Below are 24,296 nucleotides of genomic sequence, written 5' to 3'. Positions count from 1 at the left end.
CAATAGGGAGAGAAGACTACGTCATTATCACGAGAAATTCCCAAACCTCGCTAATGAGCACAGAAGGATTTTAATGCAAGCCCTGGCTCCCTGGTTACCATCTAGCTTTCATCTCCCTGCTTCCTGCAACCAGTCTGCAGTACCCTGTGATAGGATTTCCCAATCAAGAATGCAGCTGTCCACTTCTTAAATCCCTCCACCTCAGAGTGTCTGCTTTGGTATGTCCTCAGGTTCTGCAATCAAATTTGAGTTTTCAAATGTCAGTCTACACTCAGGGTTCCATGGAGAGAAAAGAATCCTGCTTTAAAACCTACTTCAGATGCCCATGTCATCAAAATGGCAGTCCCTGCATCAAACCCAAGGTGGGGTGCTGTGCTTGGTGACTTTCTTTGTGTTTGTCTAGGGAGAGCCACAGGTTGTCGGGGCAGCAGCGGGCAGAGCCAGCTGGACAAGCCCGCGCAGCGACTCCACCGCAGGCACCGGGCGCGCGCGCTCGCCCGAGGTGGGAGAGCCAGGAGGGAGGGCAGGAGGAGCGGGGAGGGGAGAGGAAGCGGGGAGGGAAGCGGGGAGCGGAAAGGGATGGGGAGGGGGGATCGCCCCGTTTCCACAGCGACCTGGCTTACGTAAGGCGCCTCGCGTGGGCTGGGGCTCCGGCCGCGCGCGCATCGCCTGCCCCGCCCCCGCCTGGCGCAGCTGCGGCTCGGTGCGGTCGCAGCTGCGCGCGGTCAGCGGTCCACGTCGCGCAGCCTACCGGGCGGAGCCTGACGCCCGCCCCTGCCTCGCCCCCGCGCGTGGTCGCCGCGACCCGGAGCTCGCCGCCCCCAGACGCCGACAGCCGGAGGCGAAGGCGGCGGCCGCGCTCCTGCTGCCGAGCACCCTGTCCTCTCGCCAGCTCCCCGCCGGGGCCCGCATCACCATGAGCCCCGAACCGGTGCCGCCGCCGCCACCGCCACCACCACCGCCGCCGGCTCAGGCTCAGGCCTCGGCCTCGGCCCCGGCCCCGGCCCCGGCCCCGGCCCCGATCCCGGTCGCGATCCCAATTCCGGCTTCGCCTCACGTTCTGGTTCCGTCTCCGGCTCCGGCTCCGGCTCCGACTCCGTCTCCCCAGTGTTTCCGCTGCAGCTACGGAGAGCCGTTCGTCCGGCGGCTACAGAAGGGCAATGAGGCCTTCCGCGCCGGGCAATATGAAATGGCAGCCGAGCATTTCCGCTCCTTGCTGGCCGGCTTGCCCAAGCCTGACCGCGGCCTGTGCCTGCGGCTGGGGGACACGCTGGCCCGCGCCGGCCGCCTCCCCGAGGCCCTGGGCGCGTTCCGCGGCGCCGCGAGGCTCGGGCCGCTGCGGCCCGAAGAGCTGGGGGAGCTGGCGTGCGGCCTGGCGCGCGCCGTGGGCCTGCGCGAGCGGCGGGTGCTGCTAGTGCCCGTGGCGAGGCCGAGCCGCGCGCTCCGAGCGCCGGGCGAGAGGCGGCCATCGCCGGTGCCCCCGACCCCCCGCGCCCTGCTCAGCTGTCCGCGCTGCCGGAAACTGCTGTACAAGCCGGTGACCCTCCCCAACGGGGTGACGGTCTGCAAGCGCTGCGTGGAGCTGGGGTCGCCGCGGCCGCAGATGCGACGCGTGAACGTGGTGCTGAGCGGCCTGATTGAGAGGTGCTTCCCGGGCGATTGCCGGCTGCGCAGGCTGGCGGGCCAAGCGCGGAATCTGCAGCGCCAGCAGCAGCTGGACGCCGCGCTGCTCAAGTGCGAGCAGGCCTTGGCCCTGGGTGAGTCAGCCAGGGTGCGGGCGCGGGGGGCTGGGGGGGGGGACGCCGCGGGGCTGTGCCCCTGGCGCACCTGTCGGGGCCTCTGGGCAGGGCTTGGGCGGTGGCTGGTCGGCGGCTCTAGATTTTCAAAGAGCTTTATCCAGGCAAAGGGTCATTTTGCTTGCTAAAGTTAGCGAGGTGAAAGGTGGTTTGAGCCACACGAGGCGGGGGGCGGGAAGCGGTGTCCGGGTACCCCACGGATTGGGTTTTTTTTTTTTTTTTTGGACCCTGGTTGAATTTCCTGAGATTCCTGCTTTGCTTTTTCAATCCCTCTTCTCAGCTGTTCGGAGTGGGTGGATGACAAAGTGGTTTTGCTGATCCCATAGGAAAATGCAAATCACTGACGCACTGGAGATGCAGGACTCGGCGCCGGGGAGGGATTTGCTTTAGGGTTCAGCTGGTGTCCAGCAGAGGACCCGGATTCTTCATTCTGCGTTCATGACCTCATACTGTCTGGCTCTGTTCTGTCCCTCTGGAAGGCCATTGGATGTTGTTATGGCGTAGATAGGCAGGGTAGGAGAGTTGGTTTTAATGTCATTTATTTGTTTACCTTTACCTGAGGTTTCTGGCCAGAACCAGCCCCAGCATCCGAAATTACCACCTGTTAATAATAATACGTAGTTTAAAGGAAAAGTCTGATCTCAGGCTTCTGTCTTTGTGTTTGACTTTAGGAGAATAGGATCAATTGGCAGTTAGGGGCAGTGTGTGGAGGATTTATTTATTTATTTTTGGTAACAGTATGATTTAAATCAGGTTAAAAAAAAAAGGTGTAACCATTTCTTACTAAAAGAACCGTGTGTTTGGTCAGTATGCCTTTTAGACTTAGGGTTAAGGTTTTTTTTTTGTCCCACCCAGAAGGTACACAGGATGAAATGAAGTACCCTATTGCGATAGTCTCTGCTGAAATAGAACCATTAACAAACTTTATGTAACAGGTATTAAATATAGTGTTTGCAGCCATATTTTAACAAATTCTGTATTTGTGAGTTTTCAGGTGTACGTGGTGTAGAGCAGTTTTATCCTATGGTATTACAGTGGTAATCATATATGTAATTTAAATTTTATGGTAGCCATGTTAAAAATGTGATAATATGAAATACAATTTAAAAAGTTTTTTTAACTGTACAGTCAGAATATCATATGAACGTGTCCTCAGTATAAAAATAGCAGGATTGGCTGGGAATGTGGCTTAGTGGTAGAGTGCTTGCTGGGTTCAGTTCCTCAGTACCACATAAACAGAAAAAGCTGGAAGTGGTGCTGTGGCTCAAGTGGTAGAGCACTTGTATTGAGCACAGAGAGGCTCAAGGACAGTGCCCAGGCCCTGAGTTCAAGCCCCAGAACCAGAAAAAAAAAACCCAGCAAGATTGTACTTTTTTTTTTTTTTTAATAAAAAGGTCTTTGCAATAGTGTGTGTTTTTCATCCACTGCCCTTCCCATATCAGACACTTTTCATGGGAAATACCTATATTTTTAGTTATTTCACTTGAAATAACTATATTTAGATGTTGAAGATGACTTAGAAAAATGAGAACTTTCACGTGTGGTTGAGAGGACTGCAAGGTATCTCCTTGAGACATTGTTTGGTACTGTCTACAAGTGTTAAAGTAGGAGCCTTAACCAGAAGTTTCAAAGAGGGGCATGTGTATATGCACTAACCATTTGTGCTCATCTTGTATATTGTCATTAAAGATAGTAGTAAAGTAGAAACAACCTGAGTACCCAGTGAGAACACAATGGGTAAATTATCTTATGATGCTTTCATGGCATGTTATTCAGAACAAAAAATAAGCCAGCCACAGTTACAAAGTACAGTGTCCATGAATCTCACAAATATAATACTCAGTGAAAGAAACCAGACTCAGTTTACCTGTAAATATAAGCAGGTAAATTACTATAGGTTGTTAGAAGAGAGGAAGTGGTTCTCCGTGGTGGATGAAATGGAATAGTGATTGGGAGTAGGTGAAGGCAGATCTACTTGTTGATCAAAGGAATGGACACTGATGTCACCACCTGTTTGTTAAAAACTATGTACCATGTTTTAAGTTTTAATTTGTATATATTGAACTCAGCTTAAGCATTTATTTTTTTATTTATTTTATTTTATTTTATTTGAGAACATACTGTACAGAGGGGGTACAATTACATGGGCAGGATAATGCATACATTTCTTACCAAGCATTGCAGCCTCCTCCTTTGTTTACCCTTCACCTCCCTTCCCAGCCTCCCCCCTCCCCCCCCACCCATTCATTCCCCCCTCCCCCCCCCCCACACCGACATTGTAAAGCTGGTTTTGACATGACATTTTGTACTTCTCATTGTTGCAACAGGTCCACCTGAATCCTTAAACGACTTGTTTGTCAGCTTAAGCATTTAAAGCTATTAGATTTTCCCAGTACATTTGTATGAAATCTTTTATTTGAATATTATTTTCTAAAGTTTAGAAAGTAAAGCAAAAATTCCCTATTTAAGAAATGTATGGAAGAGTGGTTGAGGATTTAGCTCAGTGGAAGAACGTTTGCCTGGCAAGTGCAAGGCCTTGAGTTCAATCCTCAGCTCTGAAAAAAAAAATTGTATAGAAGAAAATGAAGCTGGGGACATAGCCCAATGGTTGAAGTCATGGCTTCAAGTCTCCACCAGCAGAAAACACGCACAAACATAATTTTTAAGTTCATGATGAATGGGTTCCACACAGAAGTTTTGGGATATTAAAAAAAAAAGTTCACAGATGTTAGTAAACTGTCTTGGTTCACCTGAGATTCGGTTGAGACATAGGACTAATTTTGTCCAATAAATTGTCAGAATTCACAATAATATATTAGAGCAGAGTAATGTATGTAACAAAAATGAATTCAGTAGATGTAGATGATTTGCTATAAAAAGTGGATATTTTCCATTTGCAAAATACAAATTTGAGGTTGAAAATTAGTTGATTAAAAAAAACATACTGTGTACATCAGAATTTGGAATGAAAGTACTCAGAAACAAGTCAATAGGAAATATCAAAACTGAATCACAGAAAGACAAGCTAGAAAAAAGCAGAAAAAAATATATGGAACACAGACAAAAGTTCTGGAACCCCAGAAGAGATGGGGTAAGAGAAATATTGGAAGGAAAAAATTGTGGAAATATTCCAAAACTGATAATAGACTTTGACTCAATCAAGTAAGCCCAACAGGATAAGTACACATAAGATAAACCTGTTTTGGTTGACTTACTGAAAAATCAAAGAAATTTAAAAGCAGAGAAGACAAGGGTGCTTTTCCCTTTAAAGGAGCCATCTTTATGCAAAATTTTTGAAGCCAGAACATCATGGAATAACCCCTTTAAAGTGCTGAAGAAAAGAAAGAAGACGCCTAACCAAAATTATTTACCCAGCTTAAAATGCTTTTCAGAAATGAAGGAAAAAAAGCAAAATGCTTCAAGCCAAATAAATGGAGCTTGAAGGTTCTTATTTCCAACAGAGTTTTGTCACATGAAATACTGAGAGAACGCTATAGGAAAATACAGATTATCTTGTAGCTCAGAAAGGCCAGAAGATGGGAAAGTAACTATATAAATAATCTAAAACACTATTGACTGTTTCAAACAGCAACAGTTTTTCATGGTATAAATGACATATGTAAAATTAAAGCATATGTCAGTGGCACAAAACCAGGTTGGATAATATAGTACAGTTTGTGTAGTGCTTTCCATGTAATAAAAGGATTAATTTAAAAGACACTGATAAATCAAGCTTGCGTGTTTGCATTCTTGAGTAACTATCAAAAGGATAACAAAAAGCAAAAATGTAAAACATATAGTGGAATAGCAAATGCTTAGTTCATCCAAAAGAAAGAAGGGAGGGCTGGGAAGGTGGCTCAGTGGTAGAGCGCTTGCCTTGCATGCCTGAGGCCCTGGGTTCGATTCCCCAGCACCACATAAGCAAAAAGAAAAAAAAGCCGGAAGTGGCGCTGTGGCTCAAGTGGTAGAGTGCTAGAGGGACAGCGCCCAGGCCCAGAGTTCAGGCCCCACGACTGGACCCAAAAAAAAAAAAAAGAAGGGAGAATACAGCAGCCAAGAATAAGTGGGACAACTGGAAGGGAGAATTGGAGATTTAAATTCAGACCATTTAAACTAAATGTAAGTTGTTTGACTATTCTACTTAAAAGAAAAATGTTGACACTGAATTTAAGTGTAGCTCCATGTAACTTTCACATGGAGAAACCTTAGATAGAAGGACTATAAAAAAGTTAGAGTTGATAGGATAGGAAATGATGTTATGCAAAGATGACAAAAAGCATGGATGATATGCAAAATTAGTATCAAATAAAGTATGAGAAATGGAGCAGTTTATGATGTATGGGCTGATTCAACAGAACAAAGCAATATCCTCAAGTTTGTATGCACTTAAATGTATAACACAAAATGCCTGGTGACAAGATTAAAGGGAGGAAAGAGATCTTGAACAAAACACTTGGTGATTGATAAAATAAGGATAGAAAAGCAGGTAAGAATATAGAACACTATCGGCATTTTAATCTAATTCACTGTCACTACCTACACCTTATCAGCTTCATAAAACTAGAGGCAGTATGTTAGATTTGGTATGTTAGGTTTGGTATGATTATGTTTTCCAATTCCTTGGTTGGACCATAAAACTAATTGCAACAAATAATTGTAAGGTCACTCTTACTGACAACCTGTTCTTTGAGCACCGTGGATTTACACTAAAATAAGCAGATAGAAAATCTTCAAATATTTGAAAATAACTTGTCTTACCTATTTTCTGCTGCTGTAACAATACTATAAACCAGATTATAAGGAAAATAAATTTATCTTGCATGGTTTCAGAGTTTAGGAAGTTCATTGTCAGTACCTGGGGACCTTCTTGCTGTGTGATACAGCATGGCAAAAGGGCAAGGGGCACACAGCAGAGCTCACTTTTATAGGAAAGCTACTTGTGTGATAACTAGCTCAGTCTTGTGAAAAGTGATGCTCATGGCCTAATACCTGTTCACTGCCGACATCACTTAATATTGTTACGATGGCAATTAATATTATAACTGGAAGAGACTTTCCAACTTACAGGCCAAATAAGAAGTAGCAATTAAGTGGCTCAAGTGGTAGAGCGCTAGCCTTGAGCTGAAGAGCTGAGGGACAGCGCCCAGGCCCAGAGTTCAGGCCCCACGACCAGACCCAAAAAAATAAAATTAAATTAAAAAAAAAAAAAAGAAGTAGCAATTAAAAATTAGAAAATACTTTATTCAAAAGATGATGAAAACCTAACTCTGGAAAACTACAGACACCACAGCAGTGCAGAGAGGTTATATTTGTTTTAAAATCCCTGCACTGCAGACAACAGTTAAATCAGTTATCCCCAGCTCCCATTCCAAGAACCAGAAAAGAAAATTGAACCAAAGAAAGTAGAATGAAGAAAATAAAGGTGAAGGCAGAAATTAGTTACAAAATAAGAAAAAAAAACTGCTTTGTTAAATAGCAAGTTTTTGTACAACTATTTGTAAAAATAATAAAAATTTGAAAAAGAAAGTGATATATGTATGTATATAGTCCAGTATTTCTCATGAGCATAGTTGTCAAAATGTCAGATAAAATATTAGCCACTTGAGTCCAGTGATGCCCAGAGAATGGCACTTGGAGTCATGTAGAAAGATTTTCAGCCCTTGGAGATTAGCCAGTGCAGTTCACCACATTCACACAGGAAGGGAGAATGATTTTGTTTTATTTGAAGGGCACCTAGAAAGTGTAGCAATCACCCTGAGCTTGAAGAAATAACTGGACATTTTCCTACTGAAGGGAAAGGTGACAAGGATGTTTGCTGCCACAAATACTGCTTGGAATTCTACCTGCTATTCTAGCAAGTGCGATGAGGAGAAAATTAAAAGGCATTAGAATTGGATACATAGATGACATGTTGGTGTCCGCAGAAATATGTGAACTATCAGAGATCAGAAGTGAATTATCAAAATTCCCTGAGCACAAGAATCAAGATAGAAGGATAAATGTTAACTGTATGCATAATCAAGAGTAAAAAACAAAAATTATAACCAACTGTGTTACCAACAAAGTCTTTGAAACCTGAAACATCTGAATGGTGTCCAAGTCATTCATAGTGGTCAGAGTGGTGACTACCCTTAGGAGGGGTCTACCAGCTTATATAAGAGCACACCAGGAGATTTCTGGGGCCCCAGGAATGATCTGAGTGGTGATTACTGGGGTACATGTGTAAAAACTGAAGAAACATGTTAAAGATTTGTTGACTTGGTAAGTCCTGCATTGGCTTACATAAACAGGTTCCAATGAGGATCACTGTCGTTCTTTCTGTGCCCAGGGAACTCCACCCATTGTTTGTTTGTTTGTTTTGGTGTCAGTTCATTGAACTTTTTAACATACCATTCTCCATTCTCTACTGCACACATGTACAACAGTAACTGCAGTTCCAGCACACAGGCACCTCAGATGTGGCTTGAAGAGGGTAGCCCCCATCACTGAAACTCAAGAGAACTGTACATCTGGTTATCCCAGAGTCCAGGCCTCAGGTGTTACTCCTGATGCTTCCCCATAGGCAGGTTACCTCACTAGTCAAGAACTGTGAACATTTGCTGCCATCTGCTTTCTCCATACAGAACTTCAAATTATCTTTTCTCTTTCATTTATTTTTGAGTGAGTCCTGAATAAGTTTCCTTTAGTTTTCTTAAGCTTAAAGTCTAATGGTTAGAAATGGTATAGGCTGGTACCATCCCAATATATTTGACCTCATCTTGGGAGCTAAGCTGAATCAGGCCAGGCTAGTACTTAGATGGGAGAAAATGTTCAGGCATCTATTATTGGTGGTGGTCAACAAGAGTTGATACAGTGTCTCCTTGGGAAGTGAACCTGATTAATATTAGTGAGAAGAAACCACCTTCAGAATAAGAGTAAAAACTTAAATGCATTTATTAGAAAGGAATTATTTTGGCTGGGCACAGGTGGCTCACAACTATAATCCTAACTACTCAGAAGGCTAAGATCTGAGGCTCATGATCTGAAGCCAGCCCAAGTAAGAAAGACCATAGACTCTTTGTTTTTTTTTTTAATTTTAATTTTATTTTTTATTGTGAAAATACTGTACAGAGTGGTTACAATTACATGGGCAAGATAATAAGTAAATTTCTTATCAAGCATGGTAGCCTCCTCCTTTGTTTCCCCTTCCCATCCCTTCCCATCCTCTCCCTACCCCCTCCCACCCAATCCTCCCCCCCATCAAAGTTGTAAAAGATGGTTTTTCCACATAACGACTTGTACATCTCATTGTTGCAATGGATCCACCTGTATCCCTATTTAAACGATTTGTTTTTTCCCTTCTCCTCCACAAATTATACCAACCTCAAATACAGTGAAAGCAGGGGTTATACTGTGGGGGAAGGACATACAAAGCAACAAAAAAATAATCTTATAAATGTGTTAGAAACAATCACCTGAAAGAAAAAAAACATTTGAATACATATCTTAGGGTTCATTTCCCTAACATCAACTTATCTGACCTTTTCTGCTTGACTCAGACATATACTAGTTATTGCAAATAAGGGAAACCATGGGACCTATGTTTCTTTGGGCCTGGCTTACTTCACTTATCATAATTTTTTCCAGGTCTTTCCATTTCCTAACAAATGGGGCAATGTTACTCTTTCTGATGGAGGCATAGAATTCCATTGTGTATATATACCACATTTTCTTGATCCATTCATCTACTGAGGCTCTTATCTCAAATTAACTACCAAAAAAACTGGAAGTGGAACTGTAGCTTAAGTGGTAGAGCACTAGCCTTGAATACAAAAGCTCAGGGACAACGCCCAGACCCTGAGTTCAAGCCTCAGTACCAACACACACACACTGGAAAATAAAGGAAGATTTAAAATAAGGTAAAGGAAATGTGTTTTTAACTCTGGAAACTTCATCAAGACTAAGTTAACACAAAGCTGGTCTAAGCAAAGTAATGAAGGAAATGTAGTGATTATAAAAAATTGAATTGGATAACAATTCAGAAACAAGCTCATTACAAAGACCAGCCAGTAAGGCACAGACCAGGAATGAAGAGGAAGCATACATACAGATACAAAGTTTATAATATTACAAAGGAAAACATAAATTAACCTAGAAAAGGGTAAAAGTCTGACATGAACTAATAGCTTAAATAAAATGGAAATGTTAACTCAGGGCTTCAGCTAAAAAGGCATTAAGGCCCAAGTTTCAGATTATAGAAAAATACAGGGAGCCATCCATCTAATTGTCTGATCTTGACACATCAGAAAAAGCTTATACAGAAGAAAATTTATAGTCTATCCCAGAGGGGGAGGGGGGTGCGGAAGGGAGGAAGAGAAAGGGAGAGGGACACAGAGAAAGGAAAAGCTGTAAATATTATAAAAGATAGCTAATCATTTGCATACATATTATGACTGTTCAGAAAATTAAGGAGAGTCAGTTGGAAGTTGTAGAACTAATGAGAAACTTTAGTGCAATGCGACACATGTGAATGAGATCTCTGGTCTCACAAACTTGCAGCAGGATTGTTTCTCATGCTCAAGTTCTGGTAGCTTTTCCTCTCCAGAAACCTCCAAAGGAGGATTAGATAAAAAATGCATTTAATATGCAATTGAGGAACTTAAATCTGATCTTACAGCTGATATGATTATTCTACAGTTGCATTTAGTATATAATGATGTACTGAAAGAGCAAATACCACTGAGAAGAATGGAATAGAATTTTATAATGCTCTCCAGGCAATTTAAGATTTTTTTTTTTTTTTGGGTCCGGTCGTGGGGCCTGAACTCTGGGCCTGGGCGCTGTCCCTCAGCTCTTCAGCTCAAGGCTAGCGCTCTATCACTTGAGCCACAGCACCACTTCCGGCTTTTTTTCTTTTTGCTTATATGGTGCTGAGGAATCGAACCCAGGGCCTCAGGCATGCAAGGCAAGCGCTCTACCACTGAGCCACCTTCCCAGCCCCTCTCCAGGCAATTTAAAAGCATGTGCTTGTGAGTTCATTCAAAATCCTAATACATAATTGACAGTTGAGTACTTTTTATTTTGGTCATAGAGAATACTCATTTTGAATCTTAAGGGAAATATTACCTCAACTCTCCCCAAATCCTACTCTTTTCATTGGTAGACTTGAATTATCAGAAAAAAAAAGTAGTACTGTTATATTTTGAATTTAATCAATAAAAAAGAATCTGTAGCCAGTGGCTCACACCTGTAATCCTAGCTACTCAGGTGGTCAAGAGCAGAGGACCGTGGTTTTGCAGCTAGCCAGAGCAGGAAAGTCCATGAGACTTTTTTTTTTTTTTGTCCAAGGGCTTAAACTCAGGGCCTGGGTGCTGTCCCTGAGCTTTTCTGCTCAAAGCTAGCACTCTACCACTTTGAACCATAGCTCCACTTCTACTAGTTTTCTGGTGATTAATCGGAGGTAAGAGTCTCATGGACTTTCCTGCCTGGGTTGGCTTTGAACCATGATCCATAAATCTTAGCCTCCTGAGTAGCTGGATTACAGATGTGAGTTACCAGCACCCAGATAGTCTGAGACTTATGTCCACTAACCTACCATAAAAATCAGAAATGAAGTTGTGGCTCAAGCGATAAAGTGCTAGTCTAGCATAAAGGAAGCTCAGGGACTGTGCCTAAGCTCTGAATTCAAGTCTCAGGACCAACACCAAAACAGAAAAACAAAAGTCTGTGATTGTTTTCTGTCATTATAAAACTATTTGGACAATATCCTTGTTTTCTTCTTGGTCTCCAAAGCCGATGGTATTTACCACCTAACCTTTCTCAGGAGGAAAATAAAGTGAGATTATTGCCCTCTCCTCCAGCCACTTATCCTATACCAAGCTGTATCATTTTTTTAAATCTAAATCTTAATCTCCTCTTGTTCCTTCCCCCTTCTCCTACTTTCCTTCTTGTCATGCCTTTGCGACTTAATACATGTGCAATACTGACACATTTGTAAGTAGTTCCTGCTCACCATGGCTTCATGTCACATCCTCCTGCTCAAGTTTCTTCATGCAGACTTGCCTCAGTTACCTCATAGCGGGAAAGGAAGCATCTGAGCATTTGAAAGGACCAACTGGGAAGTCTGAGAGTCACATTCAAGGAGATGGAATAAACTGAGAGTTTGGACCAGAAACCCACCTTATTTTTGAATTTATTACATATGTTTCTGACCAATCATGGTAACAGAAAATTCAGAAAGCATTTAAATTTCTGCGTGTACCTTACACAGCTCAGTTGGTGCAGAGAAGTTCTCATCCAGTCCCAGGCTATTGACAAAGTATATTTAAATGTTGCACTATTGCTGTTTCCCTGCCCTCAATTTTGTTTTTGTTTTTTTTTTTTTAAGCAAATAATGCTTGGAAAGCAAAGTAAAAATTAGAGTAATCCTCCCAAATCAAAAAGGACACACATGTGCTTCATTAATTTAAGGATAAAGTGAGTAGTTTAGATCTGTTGGAAGCTCTGTGTCCTTAGTGGAAGGATGCTAGATGTCATTATGGAAAAAAACAGACTCAAGCCTGAAGTACAATACAAGTTCTATGCTCCTGAGCAGTTCTGTTTTCCCTCAGTGGTCTTCTTGGAACCATACACCCTCAGATACCAAGGGTCTACTTGCAAATTGGTACACATTTTAAGTACTCAGCTAAAATGTACAGTTCTGGTTCTGTTGTGAACATTCCACAATAGTACAGGTAAGCCAAGCCCAGCAGTATGAAAAATTGCCCGATGGTTCTTTGATGAGTTCTGGCTTTGTGCTTTTCCGTGGTACCTTGCCAAATCAATATTGTTATGTGCTGTGTGTCATTTCAGTCACTCTTATCCTATTTAGCTGATCTTTTGTCTGTAGATGTTTCTGCATGAGGAATCTAGGAATAGGGGTGCATTTTTCCAGCCACATACTTGGGAGAATGCACTGTAGGTACAGTTATGTAGGTAAATTAGCATGCATGAAATTATGTTGAAAAACATGTTACATTTTACTTTTCTGGTAGTTTCTTATACATGGATTTCCTTGTGTACTTCTATGAAGGTTATTTTAAATCTCCCTCTAAAGTTTCCGGATTATGAAACGTTGAATGTTACATCTGCACTAAAGATCTTTAGATGTGGCTCAGTGGTAGAGTGCTTGCCTTTCATGCATGAGACCCTGGGTTCTATTCCTCAGCACCACATAAGCAGAAAAAGCTAGAAGTGGCACTGTGGCTCAAGTGGTAGAGCATTACCCTTGAGCTGAAAAGCTGAGGGACAGTGCCCAGGTCCAGAGTTCAGGCCCCATGACCGACAAAAAGAAAAGAAAAAAGATCTTTAGATGTCAAAGCATTTTTGATTTTTGGAACAGAAGTGCTCCACTTGTAGCATTAAAATGATTTGGGCTGAGTGCCGGTAGCTCACGCCTGTAATCCTAGTTACTCAGGAAGCTGAGATCTGAGGATCACAGTTCAAAACCAGTCCAGGCAGGAAGAGTCTGTGAGCCTCTTATCTCCAGTAAACCACTCAGAAAACCGGAAGTGGAGCTGTGGCTCAAGTGGTAGAGCACTAGCCTTGAGCTGAAGAGCTGAGGGACAGCGCCCAGACCCACACAACCAACAACAAAATGGTTTGACAGTTACTCTGTGTATTATTGGATGTTACTGTTTGGCTATCAGTAATGCCCAACATTTCTTGTTTTTCTTGAAGTCATAATAATCCTATTTCTGTTTTCTTCAGAGAAACTCTAAATTGTACTTACCAAACTACTGAACTTTGAATTGGGGTTGGGTTTTTTGGGGGTAGGGAGATGGGGAGCATTTTTATCCCAAATAAATGATGAATTAAATATTAATAAATGATGAATCAAATAAATGATGAATATTCTGTGTCTAGTCTTTATGCTTAAATTAACATTTTTAGCAACTTACAGAGCATTTTCACTTAACTGCAGTCAATTTAGTTCTTTGTGTTCTTCCTCTTGTTAGCCCCTGAGGATGACTCACTGCTGCTGCTTCGAGCAGAGCTGTGCTTAATCATGAAGAACTATGAGCAAGCTCTGCAGGATGCTGATGTGGTTTGCCGGAAGGAGCCTCTCCTGACTAAGGTACTTGGTGTCTGTTGGCTTTGGAGATGCATAGTGTAAGTTTATGGAGAATAAGGCATCATAATTATGATCAGGTACCTGCAGACAGTGTGTATTCCCTCCAGATTCCAGTAGTCTCTGTTTAGTAGTCCATCTGGTACTAACCCAACCCAATTTGTAAGACCCATGTCTCCAACTGGATTTAAATAAGAAACACTGATTTTGATTATCCTTAGTCGTTATTTAGCTGAATAATAGGCCCAATACATTAAAAATATACATTATATACACTGTGAGTGAAGAGGAAATGTTAATGAGTTATTTAATTACTAAAATATAATTTGAGCTGGAAGATTGTATAAGGGCTGTTGATCCCTGACATACATAGGAGACAGGGGTGCCAGGGAAAGAGTTAACATTTTCTGTGTAACTTGGGCTTAGTGTCATTCTTGGCTTTTGGTCAGAGAGGTCTAATACTTCCGATCATACAAAATAAACTTTGCCAATCTCATAATGGCAGTGGAAATTATGCTTAAATATTAAGAACCCAGGGAACAAAAATAGTTTTTCCTTGAATCTTTGGCATTTAAACTTGTATAAGAAAATTTGAGTTTTACTATTGTGCTTGTAGGCTCATAATTCAAAATATTTATTATCATGCCATATTATATTATTACCTTTTAGAAACATTGAAGTGACATTAGCTCTTCCTCCTTTCCTTCCTTCTTGTTTGCTAGTATACTTTTAAACAAAATGTTTTAGCCTAAGCACAGTGGCTCTTTTTTGCTCAAGGCTAACACTCTTAACACTTTAGCCACAGCTCCACTTCTGGTTTTTGATGGTTAACTGGAGATAAGAGTCTCATAGACTTTCTTGCCTGGGCCTGCTTTGAACCATGATCTCAGCCTTCTGTATAGCTAGGGTTATAGGTGTGAGCCACAGACACTCAGCTCAGTATGCAACTTATAATTGAGGAATTTAAGACCACTTGCATTTAGTGTTACTGTGACAGAGATGTCGTAGTTTCTTTCTTAGACTTTTGCTATTTTACTTATTTGATTCCTTCTCAGTTCTCATTTGTTTATTCTTCTGGTGATACATATTTTTTCCCAGCTCTCTTCTTAGTGTGTGCAGTTTTCCTTAAGTATCTTCTGCAGTGCTGGGTTAATGGTTACATACTGCTTCAGTTTATGCTTGTTACATAAGTCTATATATCTCCTTTGATTTTAAAGGATATCTTGGTTCTAAGTTACTTTGTTTCAAGAAATAAAACTAGAAGTCAACAAATAGGCCTCAGAAAGTACAATCATTAAAGAAAAAAGTTGGCAGATTGCACTTCATCAAGTTAAAAACTGCTTTTCAAAATAGTTCTAAAAATGAAAATCATAAAATAGAAAATATTTGCAAGCATATATGTAATAAAGTTGTCATATATACATACACACATATACTAGCATATATAAAAAGTATTACCCATTTAGCAGCCAGCCAAGCTAAATAATGGGCATGTAATTTGAGTAGATACTTTACTAATGAAAATATATGAATAACAAAAAAATAAAAGATGTTGCACACCATTAGTCGTCATGGAAATGCACACTAAAATCTCAGGAAAGTACCACAACAGACCCACTAGAACAAAGAGACTGGTGATCCTAACTCCTTGTTAGATAGTGGGAAAATATTCTCAAATTAGTTCTTTGCTGTATTGAAGGTTTCTATTGTTTGCAGAACTTTTTGGTTTGATGGAATTCCATTTGCCAATTTGTACTTTAGTTGCCTACACTTTGGGGCCATATCCAAAAAAACTCTTTGCCCGGGTGCTGGCGGCTCACACCTGTAATCCTAGCTACTCAGGAGGCTGAGATCTGAGGATTGCAGTTCAAAGCCAGCCCAGGCAGGAAAGTCAATGAGACTCTTATCCAGTTAACCACCAGAAAACCAGAAGTGACGCTATAGCTCAAAGTGGTAGACTGCTAGCTTTAAGCAAAAAATTGTTTAGGGACAGCTCCCAGGTCCTGAGTTCAGAAAGTCCACAACTGACCAAAAAAAAACACAAAAAACCCCAAACACACCAATTTGCTCAGGTCATGTTTTCTCCTAATAGTTTCTTGGTTCCCAGTCTTACATTTAAATCTTTAACCTATCTTAATTTGTTACTTGTAAATGGCAAGAGATAAGGTTCTTTTTTCATCTATGTGTGAATATCTAGTTTATCTCTTTCCTTCCCACTGTTTATTAAAGAACCCATTCTTCTCCCATTGTGTCAAAACTCAGTTCATCCTGAATGCATGAGGTTATTTCTGAGTTCCCTTTTCTGTGTCATTGGTCTGTATATCTGTTTTTATGCTACCATCATGCTTTTTAGTGACCATAGCTTTGTAGTATGTTTTGATGTCAGATAGTTGTTTTTGCTTAGCAATGATTTGGCTGCTCAATGTCATTTGTGATTCCATCTGAATTTTATAAATTCATACAAATATGTCAAATGAAAAATAAACTTAATAATAGTCACCTGATGCCAGTTTCATCTTAGAAGATCCCTCAGAACTGCTTTTGGCAGTTCCAGCAGTGGAGACTCCAATGTTCTGATTGTAGATTGAACTTTTAAGACATTGAAATTTACCAAGACAGGGAGACATGGTGCACCTGTCACCATCCTTGATGGGTTTTGTTTATTTTACTTAATTTGAAGTTAAAACAAATAGTTTGAACAACTTTCCCAGTTGTGATCAGGTATGGATAGTTATTCTGTGGTTTAAAATGCATGTTTTGTCTTTGGGTGAAATCAGGGACACCACCTAAAAGCCCAGGCTCTGTCTGGATTGGGAAGAAGTAAGGAAGTGCTGAAGGAATTTATCTATTGCCTCGCTTTAAATCCTGAATGTAACTCAGCGAAGAAAGAAACACAGAAGGTATGATTTCTGATGACTGACTTTCTCCCTCAAGTTTTAACTCCAGCCTTTGTAAAACCAACAAATAGAATTCTGAATGTTCATGATACTGTGATTAAAAACATAACATAAAAATGATACAGTTCATACAGGTGACAATTTTGTGTTGGAGGCTGCATTTCCATCCATGAGTACAGCAGAATGTTTCATGAGATAGCATAGACCCATCTCAAGTGTGGACAAATAATAGTATACTTGAGTGAGGCTAATTATGGCAAAGTGAGACTAGGTGAGGTGAGGGAAGCAAAATGTTTTTCTATAGTTTGCAATTTCAGGTGCCATGTACACAAACCATGGTTTGTGTAGAAATCCAGTAAAAGACATTGTGATGATATGAGGTGATACATCTGTTAGCCAGATTTAACCATCGTACAATGTGTTTATATTTCAAAACATGATATAAACAATAAAAATCATAATTGCCTGTCCCCCCAAAAGACATTGTGGTATATATAAAAGGTATCAGTTTGGCTTGACTCATATTTTCAGTGAATGCTTGCCAGCATGTTGTAGAAATCTGCTCTCGTATGTAATCCTCATTGAATTACACTTAATGTAAGAAGTCCTTTTTCTTTTCTATGTTGGTCCTAGGGCTTGAACTCAGGGCTTGTGTGTTGTCTCTGATCTTTCTTGCTCAAAGCTAATGCTCTGCCACTTGAGCCACAGTTCCATTTCTGGCTATTTGGTGGTTAATTGGAGATAAGAATCTCACAGACCTACCTGCCTGAGCTGGCTTTGAACTATAATCTTCATATCTCAACCCTCCTGAGTAGCTAGGATTATAAGCATGAGCCATTGGCACCTGGCTGAAAGTTCTTAAAGTGCTTCCAATGACCAGGAGTTCTGTTTTTATATTTGACTCTCCCTATTTTAATGTGAATGCTATCATATATCTATTCTGTAATTTCTGTTTGTCATCAGCTCTAAAGCAATAGTTAATCAGTTCTTCCTTCTGCAGTTCAGAGATTCAGGTATTTGAGAATAGCTATTTCCTTTGCCTCAGTTCATTCTTTGAGGCAAACATGCTTTTCTCATAGGACAGGGCGTTGGGTTTCCTTCTCTGGTTGCACTCTTGCATGGCCCACATCTCTTCTTGTCTGTCAGCCACGCGTAGCAACCTTGGCCTTGTCAGGGTTCACATAAGGAGATGGACTTACTTTCAGCATCCCGCTGTTGGAACTGTAGCTAGTTAAAATACCTAGGTGTTGTTGTTGTTGTTGTTGTTTTTTAAAAAAACCAATTCCTACCGGTATCTTTACTGGTAGGAAGTAAAGTGGAATTTGTTCATCCTTTTTGATTTAGAATCATTGGTTTCTGACCATCATTCCTACCTGTTAAAATAATATTTACCCTGGAATCAGCTCTCTGCCATCCATGCCTGCTCAGCCCAACCTGAAAATTTCATAAGAACAGTAAAACGTGTATCTCAACTAGTCCTTATACCAGTGTTTTTTCAAAAAAGCCCTAGCTTGGATGAAGCATGTTTACAAATGTCCTAGAACCAGAGTTTGCGTTTTGTAGATTCTTGTCTAGATTATCTAGTGTGTGTGTGTTTTTTTTCCTTTTTCTGCTGGTACTGGGTCTTGAACACAGGGACTCATCCTCTCACTGGACAGTTTTGATCATGGCTTGTGCTCTACCACTTTAGCTATACCTCCAGTCTAGCATTTATGATGGCACATTTTTCTGCCTGAGCTAATTTTGAATTGAGATCATTCGGGTACTAGGGTCCTGAGTAGTTAGTGTTGCAAACATGAACCTTAGGCCCTGGCTCTGATGCTTTATTAATGGCTGGTAGACATAATTTATCACAGATAGTTCCAAAAACTGTAGCCCATTCATACTTATGTAATATGATCCATTCCCTGCAGCTCTGCTGAAGCTGCTTAGTCCCTGTTAGGACCCTTTCTCCCAGGCCACAGGAGAGTGTTTTGCTCACTGCTTCAGCGTCTTTGGCTTGTCACACTCACTGTAACATGAACAGCAGGAAGGTATTTTGTTTATTGGTTTGGTTTGGGTTTTGAAGACTTCACTGTCTTCTTTTTTCTTTCTTGAAGCTCTTGGAAACAACTGAGGCCATGAGGTTTGGAAGAACCACCTGTGTCAGCCAGAATGCCCACCTGACAGTTGCTTTCTTGGTGCTGGGAAAGAGTTCTTGAACCAGAATTCTGGCCCCATGCCTCCTCTCTTTTAGAGTTCTTTACCAGGTGGCTCTGCTGGTTCTGTCATAAATGGAGCTGTCCTCTGGAAATATCTCAATTCCATGAGTGATTTACAGCTTAGATTTAATTAATCTCAGAGCCCCTGGAATCTTCAATCCCCATTTTTCTCTTTCCTGTGAGACTTTTACATGGAAGGTTTTGTATAACAGGTGGGGACCAGACAAGAAGAAATTGAAATGTTCCTATTTTGTCATTTGTAAGATTAATGAAAGAGACTGGAAGCTAAAATGGTTAAGACATGGACTATATTAAAAAATGTTTGCATTTTAGAAGGTGGATAGTTAGAATTATGGTAATTTTTCTTTCCAATTTTATAGGCCTGTCTGGCCACATTTTCCTCTTGAAAACATGCTATAGATTTCTTTTTCTTCCAAAAGCATTTTAAAATACATTCCCTTTTCTTGGTATTTTTATAGGTAATATGTGAAGTGTTTTTTCCACCTTCAGACAACACAAATCAAAACTCGACCTCTTGCACCCATGGCAGATACAAAGCTCACTGTGATAGCCAGACAAACACCCAAGTGGAAGAAGACGATGACCCGGGGAGCCCTGGGGTATGTAGTATGGAAAGGAGTCCTGAGTGGATTATAGTGTGTGTGTGTGTGCGTGTGTGTGTGTGTGCGCGCGCGCGTGTGTGCGCACGCACGAGAAAGAGACAGTCCTGAGTGAGGGGAGCAATGCATATGTGAGTCCCGAGTGATGTACTCAGAATGTATTTGTCTGTCAGCATTATCTTGAGTAAGCTTTGAATAACTGGTCTGTGTTAAATTTTTCATAAATTATGGAGACATTTGGCTCTAGATAGATCTTAAGTGTTTCTCAATAGTCGTTAAAACTTTCAATGAATTCATTTGGGACTAGTGAGACTGAAAGAATCTCTTTTAGCACTTCCATACAAGTCAGTTCAGAGGCCTGAGATGATTTTGGCTTGGAGAAAAGAAAGAGGGATGATTTGAGTATAAGATACAAGAGGGATGATTTTGAGTATAAGATACATAACAGATATTTCTGTGTATATTTTATGTGTGTGATAGTGTTTATGTTGTCCCAGACAGAAATTATTCTGTGATTTACCATGCAAATGTTCAAGTGCATCTTACCAGTTGATAGATAAAAACAGTTATGAAAAAAGAGTAAAAGCCCTCCTCTTTTCCGGAACTTTCTAGAACAGGCTTCTGCATGCATGATTTTTTTCTTGTATGCTGTGATTTCTTGAATATTTAGGATTCTTTTTTCCTACTTAATTAGAACTCATCTGAGAGAGTTGATATGTTTAGAAATACAAATTCTTCGGTTTTATATTTTATACTGGGACTGCACTTTGAAGAGGATAAAAAAGCATTAGAAAATGTCATCCCAGTAGCACCCAGCACTGGTTTAAAGAGACAGCTTCCCAGTGACATGGAGGATGCGCACGGCCTCCCTGGGAAAATTCCCAAGAAAGGTAGGTGAGCATTTTATCATGGTGTTGTGTGCGCTAAAGGGATAGGATGTTAGCCAGTAGTTTATCTATTTTTTTTAATTATGCAAGTAATAGTAATGATGAGTCTACTACCTGTGGATATTTGAGATAGCTGGTATCACAAAAATTTCAGATTCCTTAATAGAGAAAGTTTTGGCTTAATTTTCACTTTCGTTCTTGTCTATCCATAAAAGTTGTTGGTATGAATTAACTAGACAGGAAAACATTCCTCCCCAGCATGGTTTTGTTAAACTGATATAACACATTTGTGTCCAGCAGAAGAATGCGCACTGCGTACTGTTACTCACATGTTAATTGTAACATTGAAAATTCTTCAGATGCAGATTGCCCACCTCAGAGGACTGTGAGTTCTAAGATGGGAGATGATCTCGAAGACTTTACTGTTGACATGACTGACTTTGAGTGTGCCCTTTGCATGAGGTAGGATGCTACAGAGTCTGTACAGCTCTGAAAAATATTAGCCTTTCTAAGTTGCATACCTAAATAGAATGTGCTTCTTATTAGGGAAATAACATAAACATTCATGATTTATTTATTTTTTAAAAATTTGAGGAAGGCTGGGAATGTGTCATAGTGGTAGAATGCTTGCTTAGCATGTATGAAGCCCTGGGTTTGATTTCTTAGTACCACATAAACAGAAAAGGCCAGAAGTGGCCCTGTGGCTCAAGTGGTTGAGCACTAACCTTGAGCAAAATAAGCTCATGGACAGCCCCCAGCCCTGAGTTCAAGCCCCAGGATTGGCAAAAAAAAAACCCCAAAAACCCCAAAAAATTTGAGGAAGATGTAAGAGGGGAATGGAAATAAATAATATCCAGAATGGAAAAGGAAGTTCATAAGGCATCCTTCTAATGTTCATAAATTCTATGGAAGTCTCTTGTGGACATGTCTTGATGAAGACACACATTTCCTTTCCAGGTTGCTCTTTGAGCCTGTCACTACTCCTTGTGGACATACATTCTGCCTGAAATGCCTTGAGCGCTGCCTGGACCATGCTCCACACTGCCCACTGTGCAAAGACAAACTTTCTGAGGTAATTGTGAAGGGACAATTTGAAGCGACAAGGAGGTACCCTACACAGCCTTGGCGGACCTCCTTTCACATCCTGCTTTGCTTTTGTCTGGCTGTTAAAGTTAGAGCCTCTAAAGACAGCTCAGTTCCCACCTTTCTGATTAATCACAATTATACAAGGAACATTTAGGTACAGAAGTAGCTAAATTTCAAGAAAATTTTCAGGTGTACATTGTAGTTGAGGTATATTATAAATAGCATATCTGTTACAAATATTTGAGAAAGGATATAACTCATGCCCTATGAGCTCTTCTGTACCTCATCTCAGTTGGGGACCGAATCACTTCTAACTGTGCCTCAGCAACCTAAATACCCTTATAGTATCACTTGACCTGAGATCAAGATCAGTGGAACTTATTAGGGCCCACACAGAAGCTACTTCTATAACTGTTAAAGATATTCTCATTAGGTATGGTGAGAAAATGAACAATATTTAAAAACAAGGCTTTTTTCTGGCCATTTTATCAAATAGTATGTGCTCCTGTGTACTGGGTGCCTCTACACATGGAGCAAACCGTTAAAGCTCTTGTGGGGATAGAAGAACCTTCTTTTTCATCCATAAGATGAAACTAACAATATTTGCCATAATTGTCTTCCAGAAACTAAACTGTACTCCTTCTTTAGATAGATAAAGTTTATTGTTTTTTTAACAAATATGTAGGAAAATACTGATGATTATTATTGGTGCCAAGGATTGAGGCTAGATCCTTGTGTGTACTAAACATATTATAACTTTAGTTGCACCCTGTAGCTCTCAGATTCTTTTTCTTACCTATAAGAAGAGGTATAGTACTTGAGCAAATTCTTAAATAGTTAACAGCCTTTTAATTTATTGCTAAAACTTGTTAAAAGTAAGTTGGTACAAGGCTAGGAACATGGCCCAAGTGGCAGAATGCTTGGGAGGCCCCTAAATTCCCAACCCCTGTTAAAAAATAGTTGTTGAATTAAAACCTTTCTAAAATATCCATGTTTCCTTGGTTTATTAAGTTGCCTGCAGGGTTCTCATGTGATCAGCTATATTGTGATGCATCATATGTCATGGTGTCGGATACCTTCTCAGTCTATTCAGCAGGATCATTGGGGGTGCCCTCTGCCAGTCCTCCTGATGTTGCTGTCTCTTCTTGCTGTGATGTTGCTCCCATCCTTGGCTGGAACAAGAGGCCAGGAAATGGTTCTTACTCTCATGAGAGTATGTGATCACCATTCCTCACACTGACTTTATTTGCCTCCATGTTCAGGGCTGCTTTATAGTAGAAACATGCAAAGATGCAAAATCTGGGGATTGACTAAAGTTTACGTCTTGTTCTTATTGTCTCTTGTTTTTAGTTCCATGGGGGCCTAATCACCAAAACAGCCAAGCTTGCCAACTCCAGATCTCTTTTATAAAACCAAATCCTCAGGCCTGACTGAGTGCTAATTTAGGATTATCCCCACGGCATCATTTTAACATTTCTTTTTTTGTTACAGTTGTTGGCAACCAGAAATTTTAATATAACTATACTGGCCGAAGAATTGATATTTCAGTATTTGCAAGAAGAGCTGTCTGACAGAAAGAGAATTTATGATGAAGAAATGTCAGAACTATCCAAGTAAGTGCTCACACTGCTTGTCCTTGGTGCCTAGTTCCAATTCATGAAGGCAGTCTCATTAACCTCAACTTTGTCATTGATTGGGATTTTTTTCCTAATAGTTCTTTGATCTTTAAACAGGAGAAAATATTAACTGCAAAATATAAATAGATGTATAATCATAAGTATGAGAACTATTTCAAAAGCATATTTAAACAAAATTATATAGTTGATTTTTATATCTAAATAAATGATACTAAGTTTTCCAGAATTGGAAAGGCAAAGTATGTAAGTCAAGAAACACTTCTATGGATGGTGACTTTTCTAGACTTGACAGTTTTACAGCTTTTCAGATGATTGAAGTTTTATATATGGATCTCCTATTTAAAATTCATTGCCTCTGACAGTGGTGCAGTTTTTGCTTTGATCAAAAGATTTTTTAGAGTAGTCAAAAGCTGTAAGTTTTCTAAGTACAGTAATTTAACAGTATGTTTTCTTAGATTTAAAGAAGACTTGGTAGACATCTGGGTGAGCAGAAAACATTCTCATGCTAATGGCTTTCCTTCCCCCCCCCCCCCCCCCAGCAGTGACTCGGATCTGAAGGTTTTGTTTTGTAAAAGAGAGAATTGGGGTTGGCTAGCTTTGGCTGTTGGGTGGCTCCCTTGTTTCTAATATATCTGACTTCACATTTGCCTTTGCTCTGCAGTCTGACCAGAGATGTGCCCATCTTTGTGTGTGCCATGGCCTTCCCCACAGTTCCCTGTCCCCTCCATGTCTTTGAGCCCCGGTATCGGCTTATGATAAGAAGATGCATGGAAACTGGCACCAAACGATTTGGCATGTGTTTATCTGCTGAACATGCAGGGTAAGAATTGCCAGAATCCCAAGGATAAGTGTATAACATGGTCTATTTTGAAGAAAATTTAGACTGATACTTGAAAATCTCTAGGATCTCCCATTATACCACCAAGACTCAGTTCAAGGCTATCCATAATGTGTCCTTTCCAGCCTCATTCTACTTGCTTCCAGTCATCATACTTGCTGGTCCAGTACCATGCTCATCATTCTCTGACTGTAGTTCATGGTCCCATACCTCCATTCTCCCCACAGCTTGCAGTTCTCCTCTAGC

At 40.7% G+C, this 24,296-nt stretch overlaps 1 protein-coding gene across 1 annotated transcript in view; it reads left to right on the top strand.

Annotated features, from left to right (window-relative positions):
• The first annotated feature begins 739 nt into the window (after positions 1-739).
• Lonrf2 (LON peptidase N-terminal domain and ring finger 2) overlaps positions 740-24,296 on the top strand; it is a 40,658-nt gene continuing 17,101 nt past the window's right edge. The window contains exons 1-9 of the mRNA XM_069988539.1: positions 740-1,757; positions 13,772-13,890; positions 16,662-16,784; positions 19,462-19,602; positions 20,297-20,492; positions 20,849-20,951; positions 21,447-21,561; positions 23,067-23,188; positions 23,874-24,032. Coding sequence (XP_069844640.1) covers positions 917-1,757; positions 13,772-13,890; positions 16,662-16,784; positions 19,462-19,602; positions 20,297-20,492; positions 20,849-20,951; positions 21,447-21,561; positions 23,067-23,188; positions 23,874-24,032 — 1,919 coding nt within the window. The 5' untranslated portion in view covers positions 740-916. The remainder of the gene's footprint in view (positions 1,758-13,771; positions 13,891-16,661; positions 16,785-19,461; positions 19,603-20,296; positions 20,493-20,848; positions 20,952-21,446; positions 21,562-23,066; positions 23,189-23,873; positions 24,033-24,296) is intronic.

The sequence above is a fragment of the Dipodomys merriami genome, unplaced genomic scaffold (genome assembly GCF_024711535.1).
Source record: "Dipodomys merriami isolate MVZ:Mamm:240054 unplaced genomic scaffold, mDipMer1.0.p SCAF_36, whole genome shotgun sequence".
NCBI classification, from domain to species: Eukaryota; Metazoa; Chordata; class Mammalia; order Rodentia; family Heteromyidae; genus Dipodomys; species Dipodomys merriami.
Note: the sequence above shows the minus strand (reverse complement) of the source record. Positions and strands in the feature narration are given on the sequence as shown.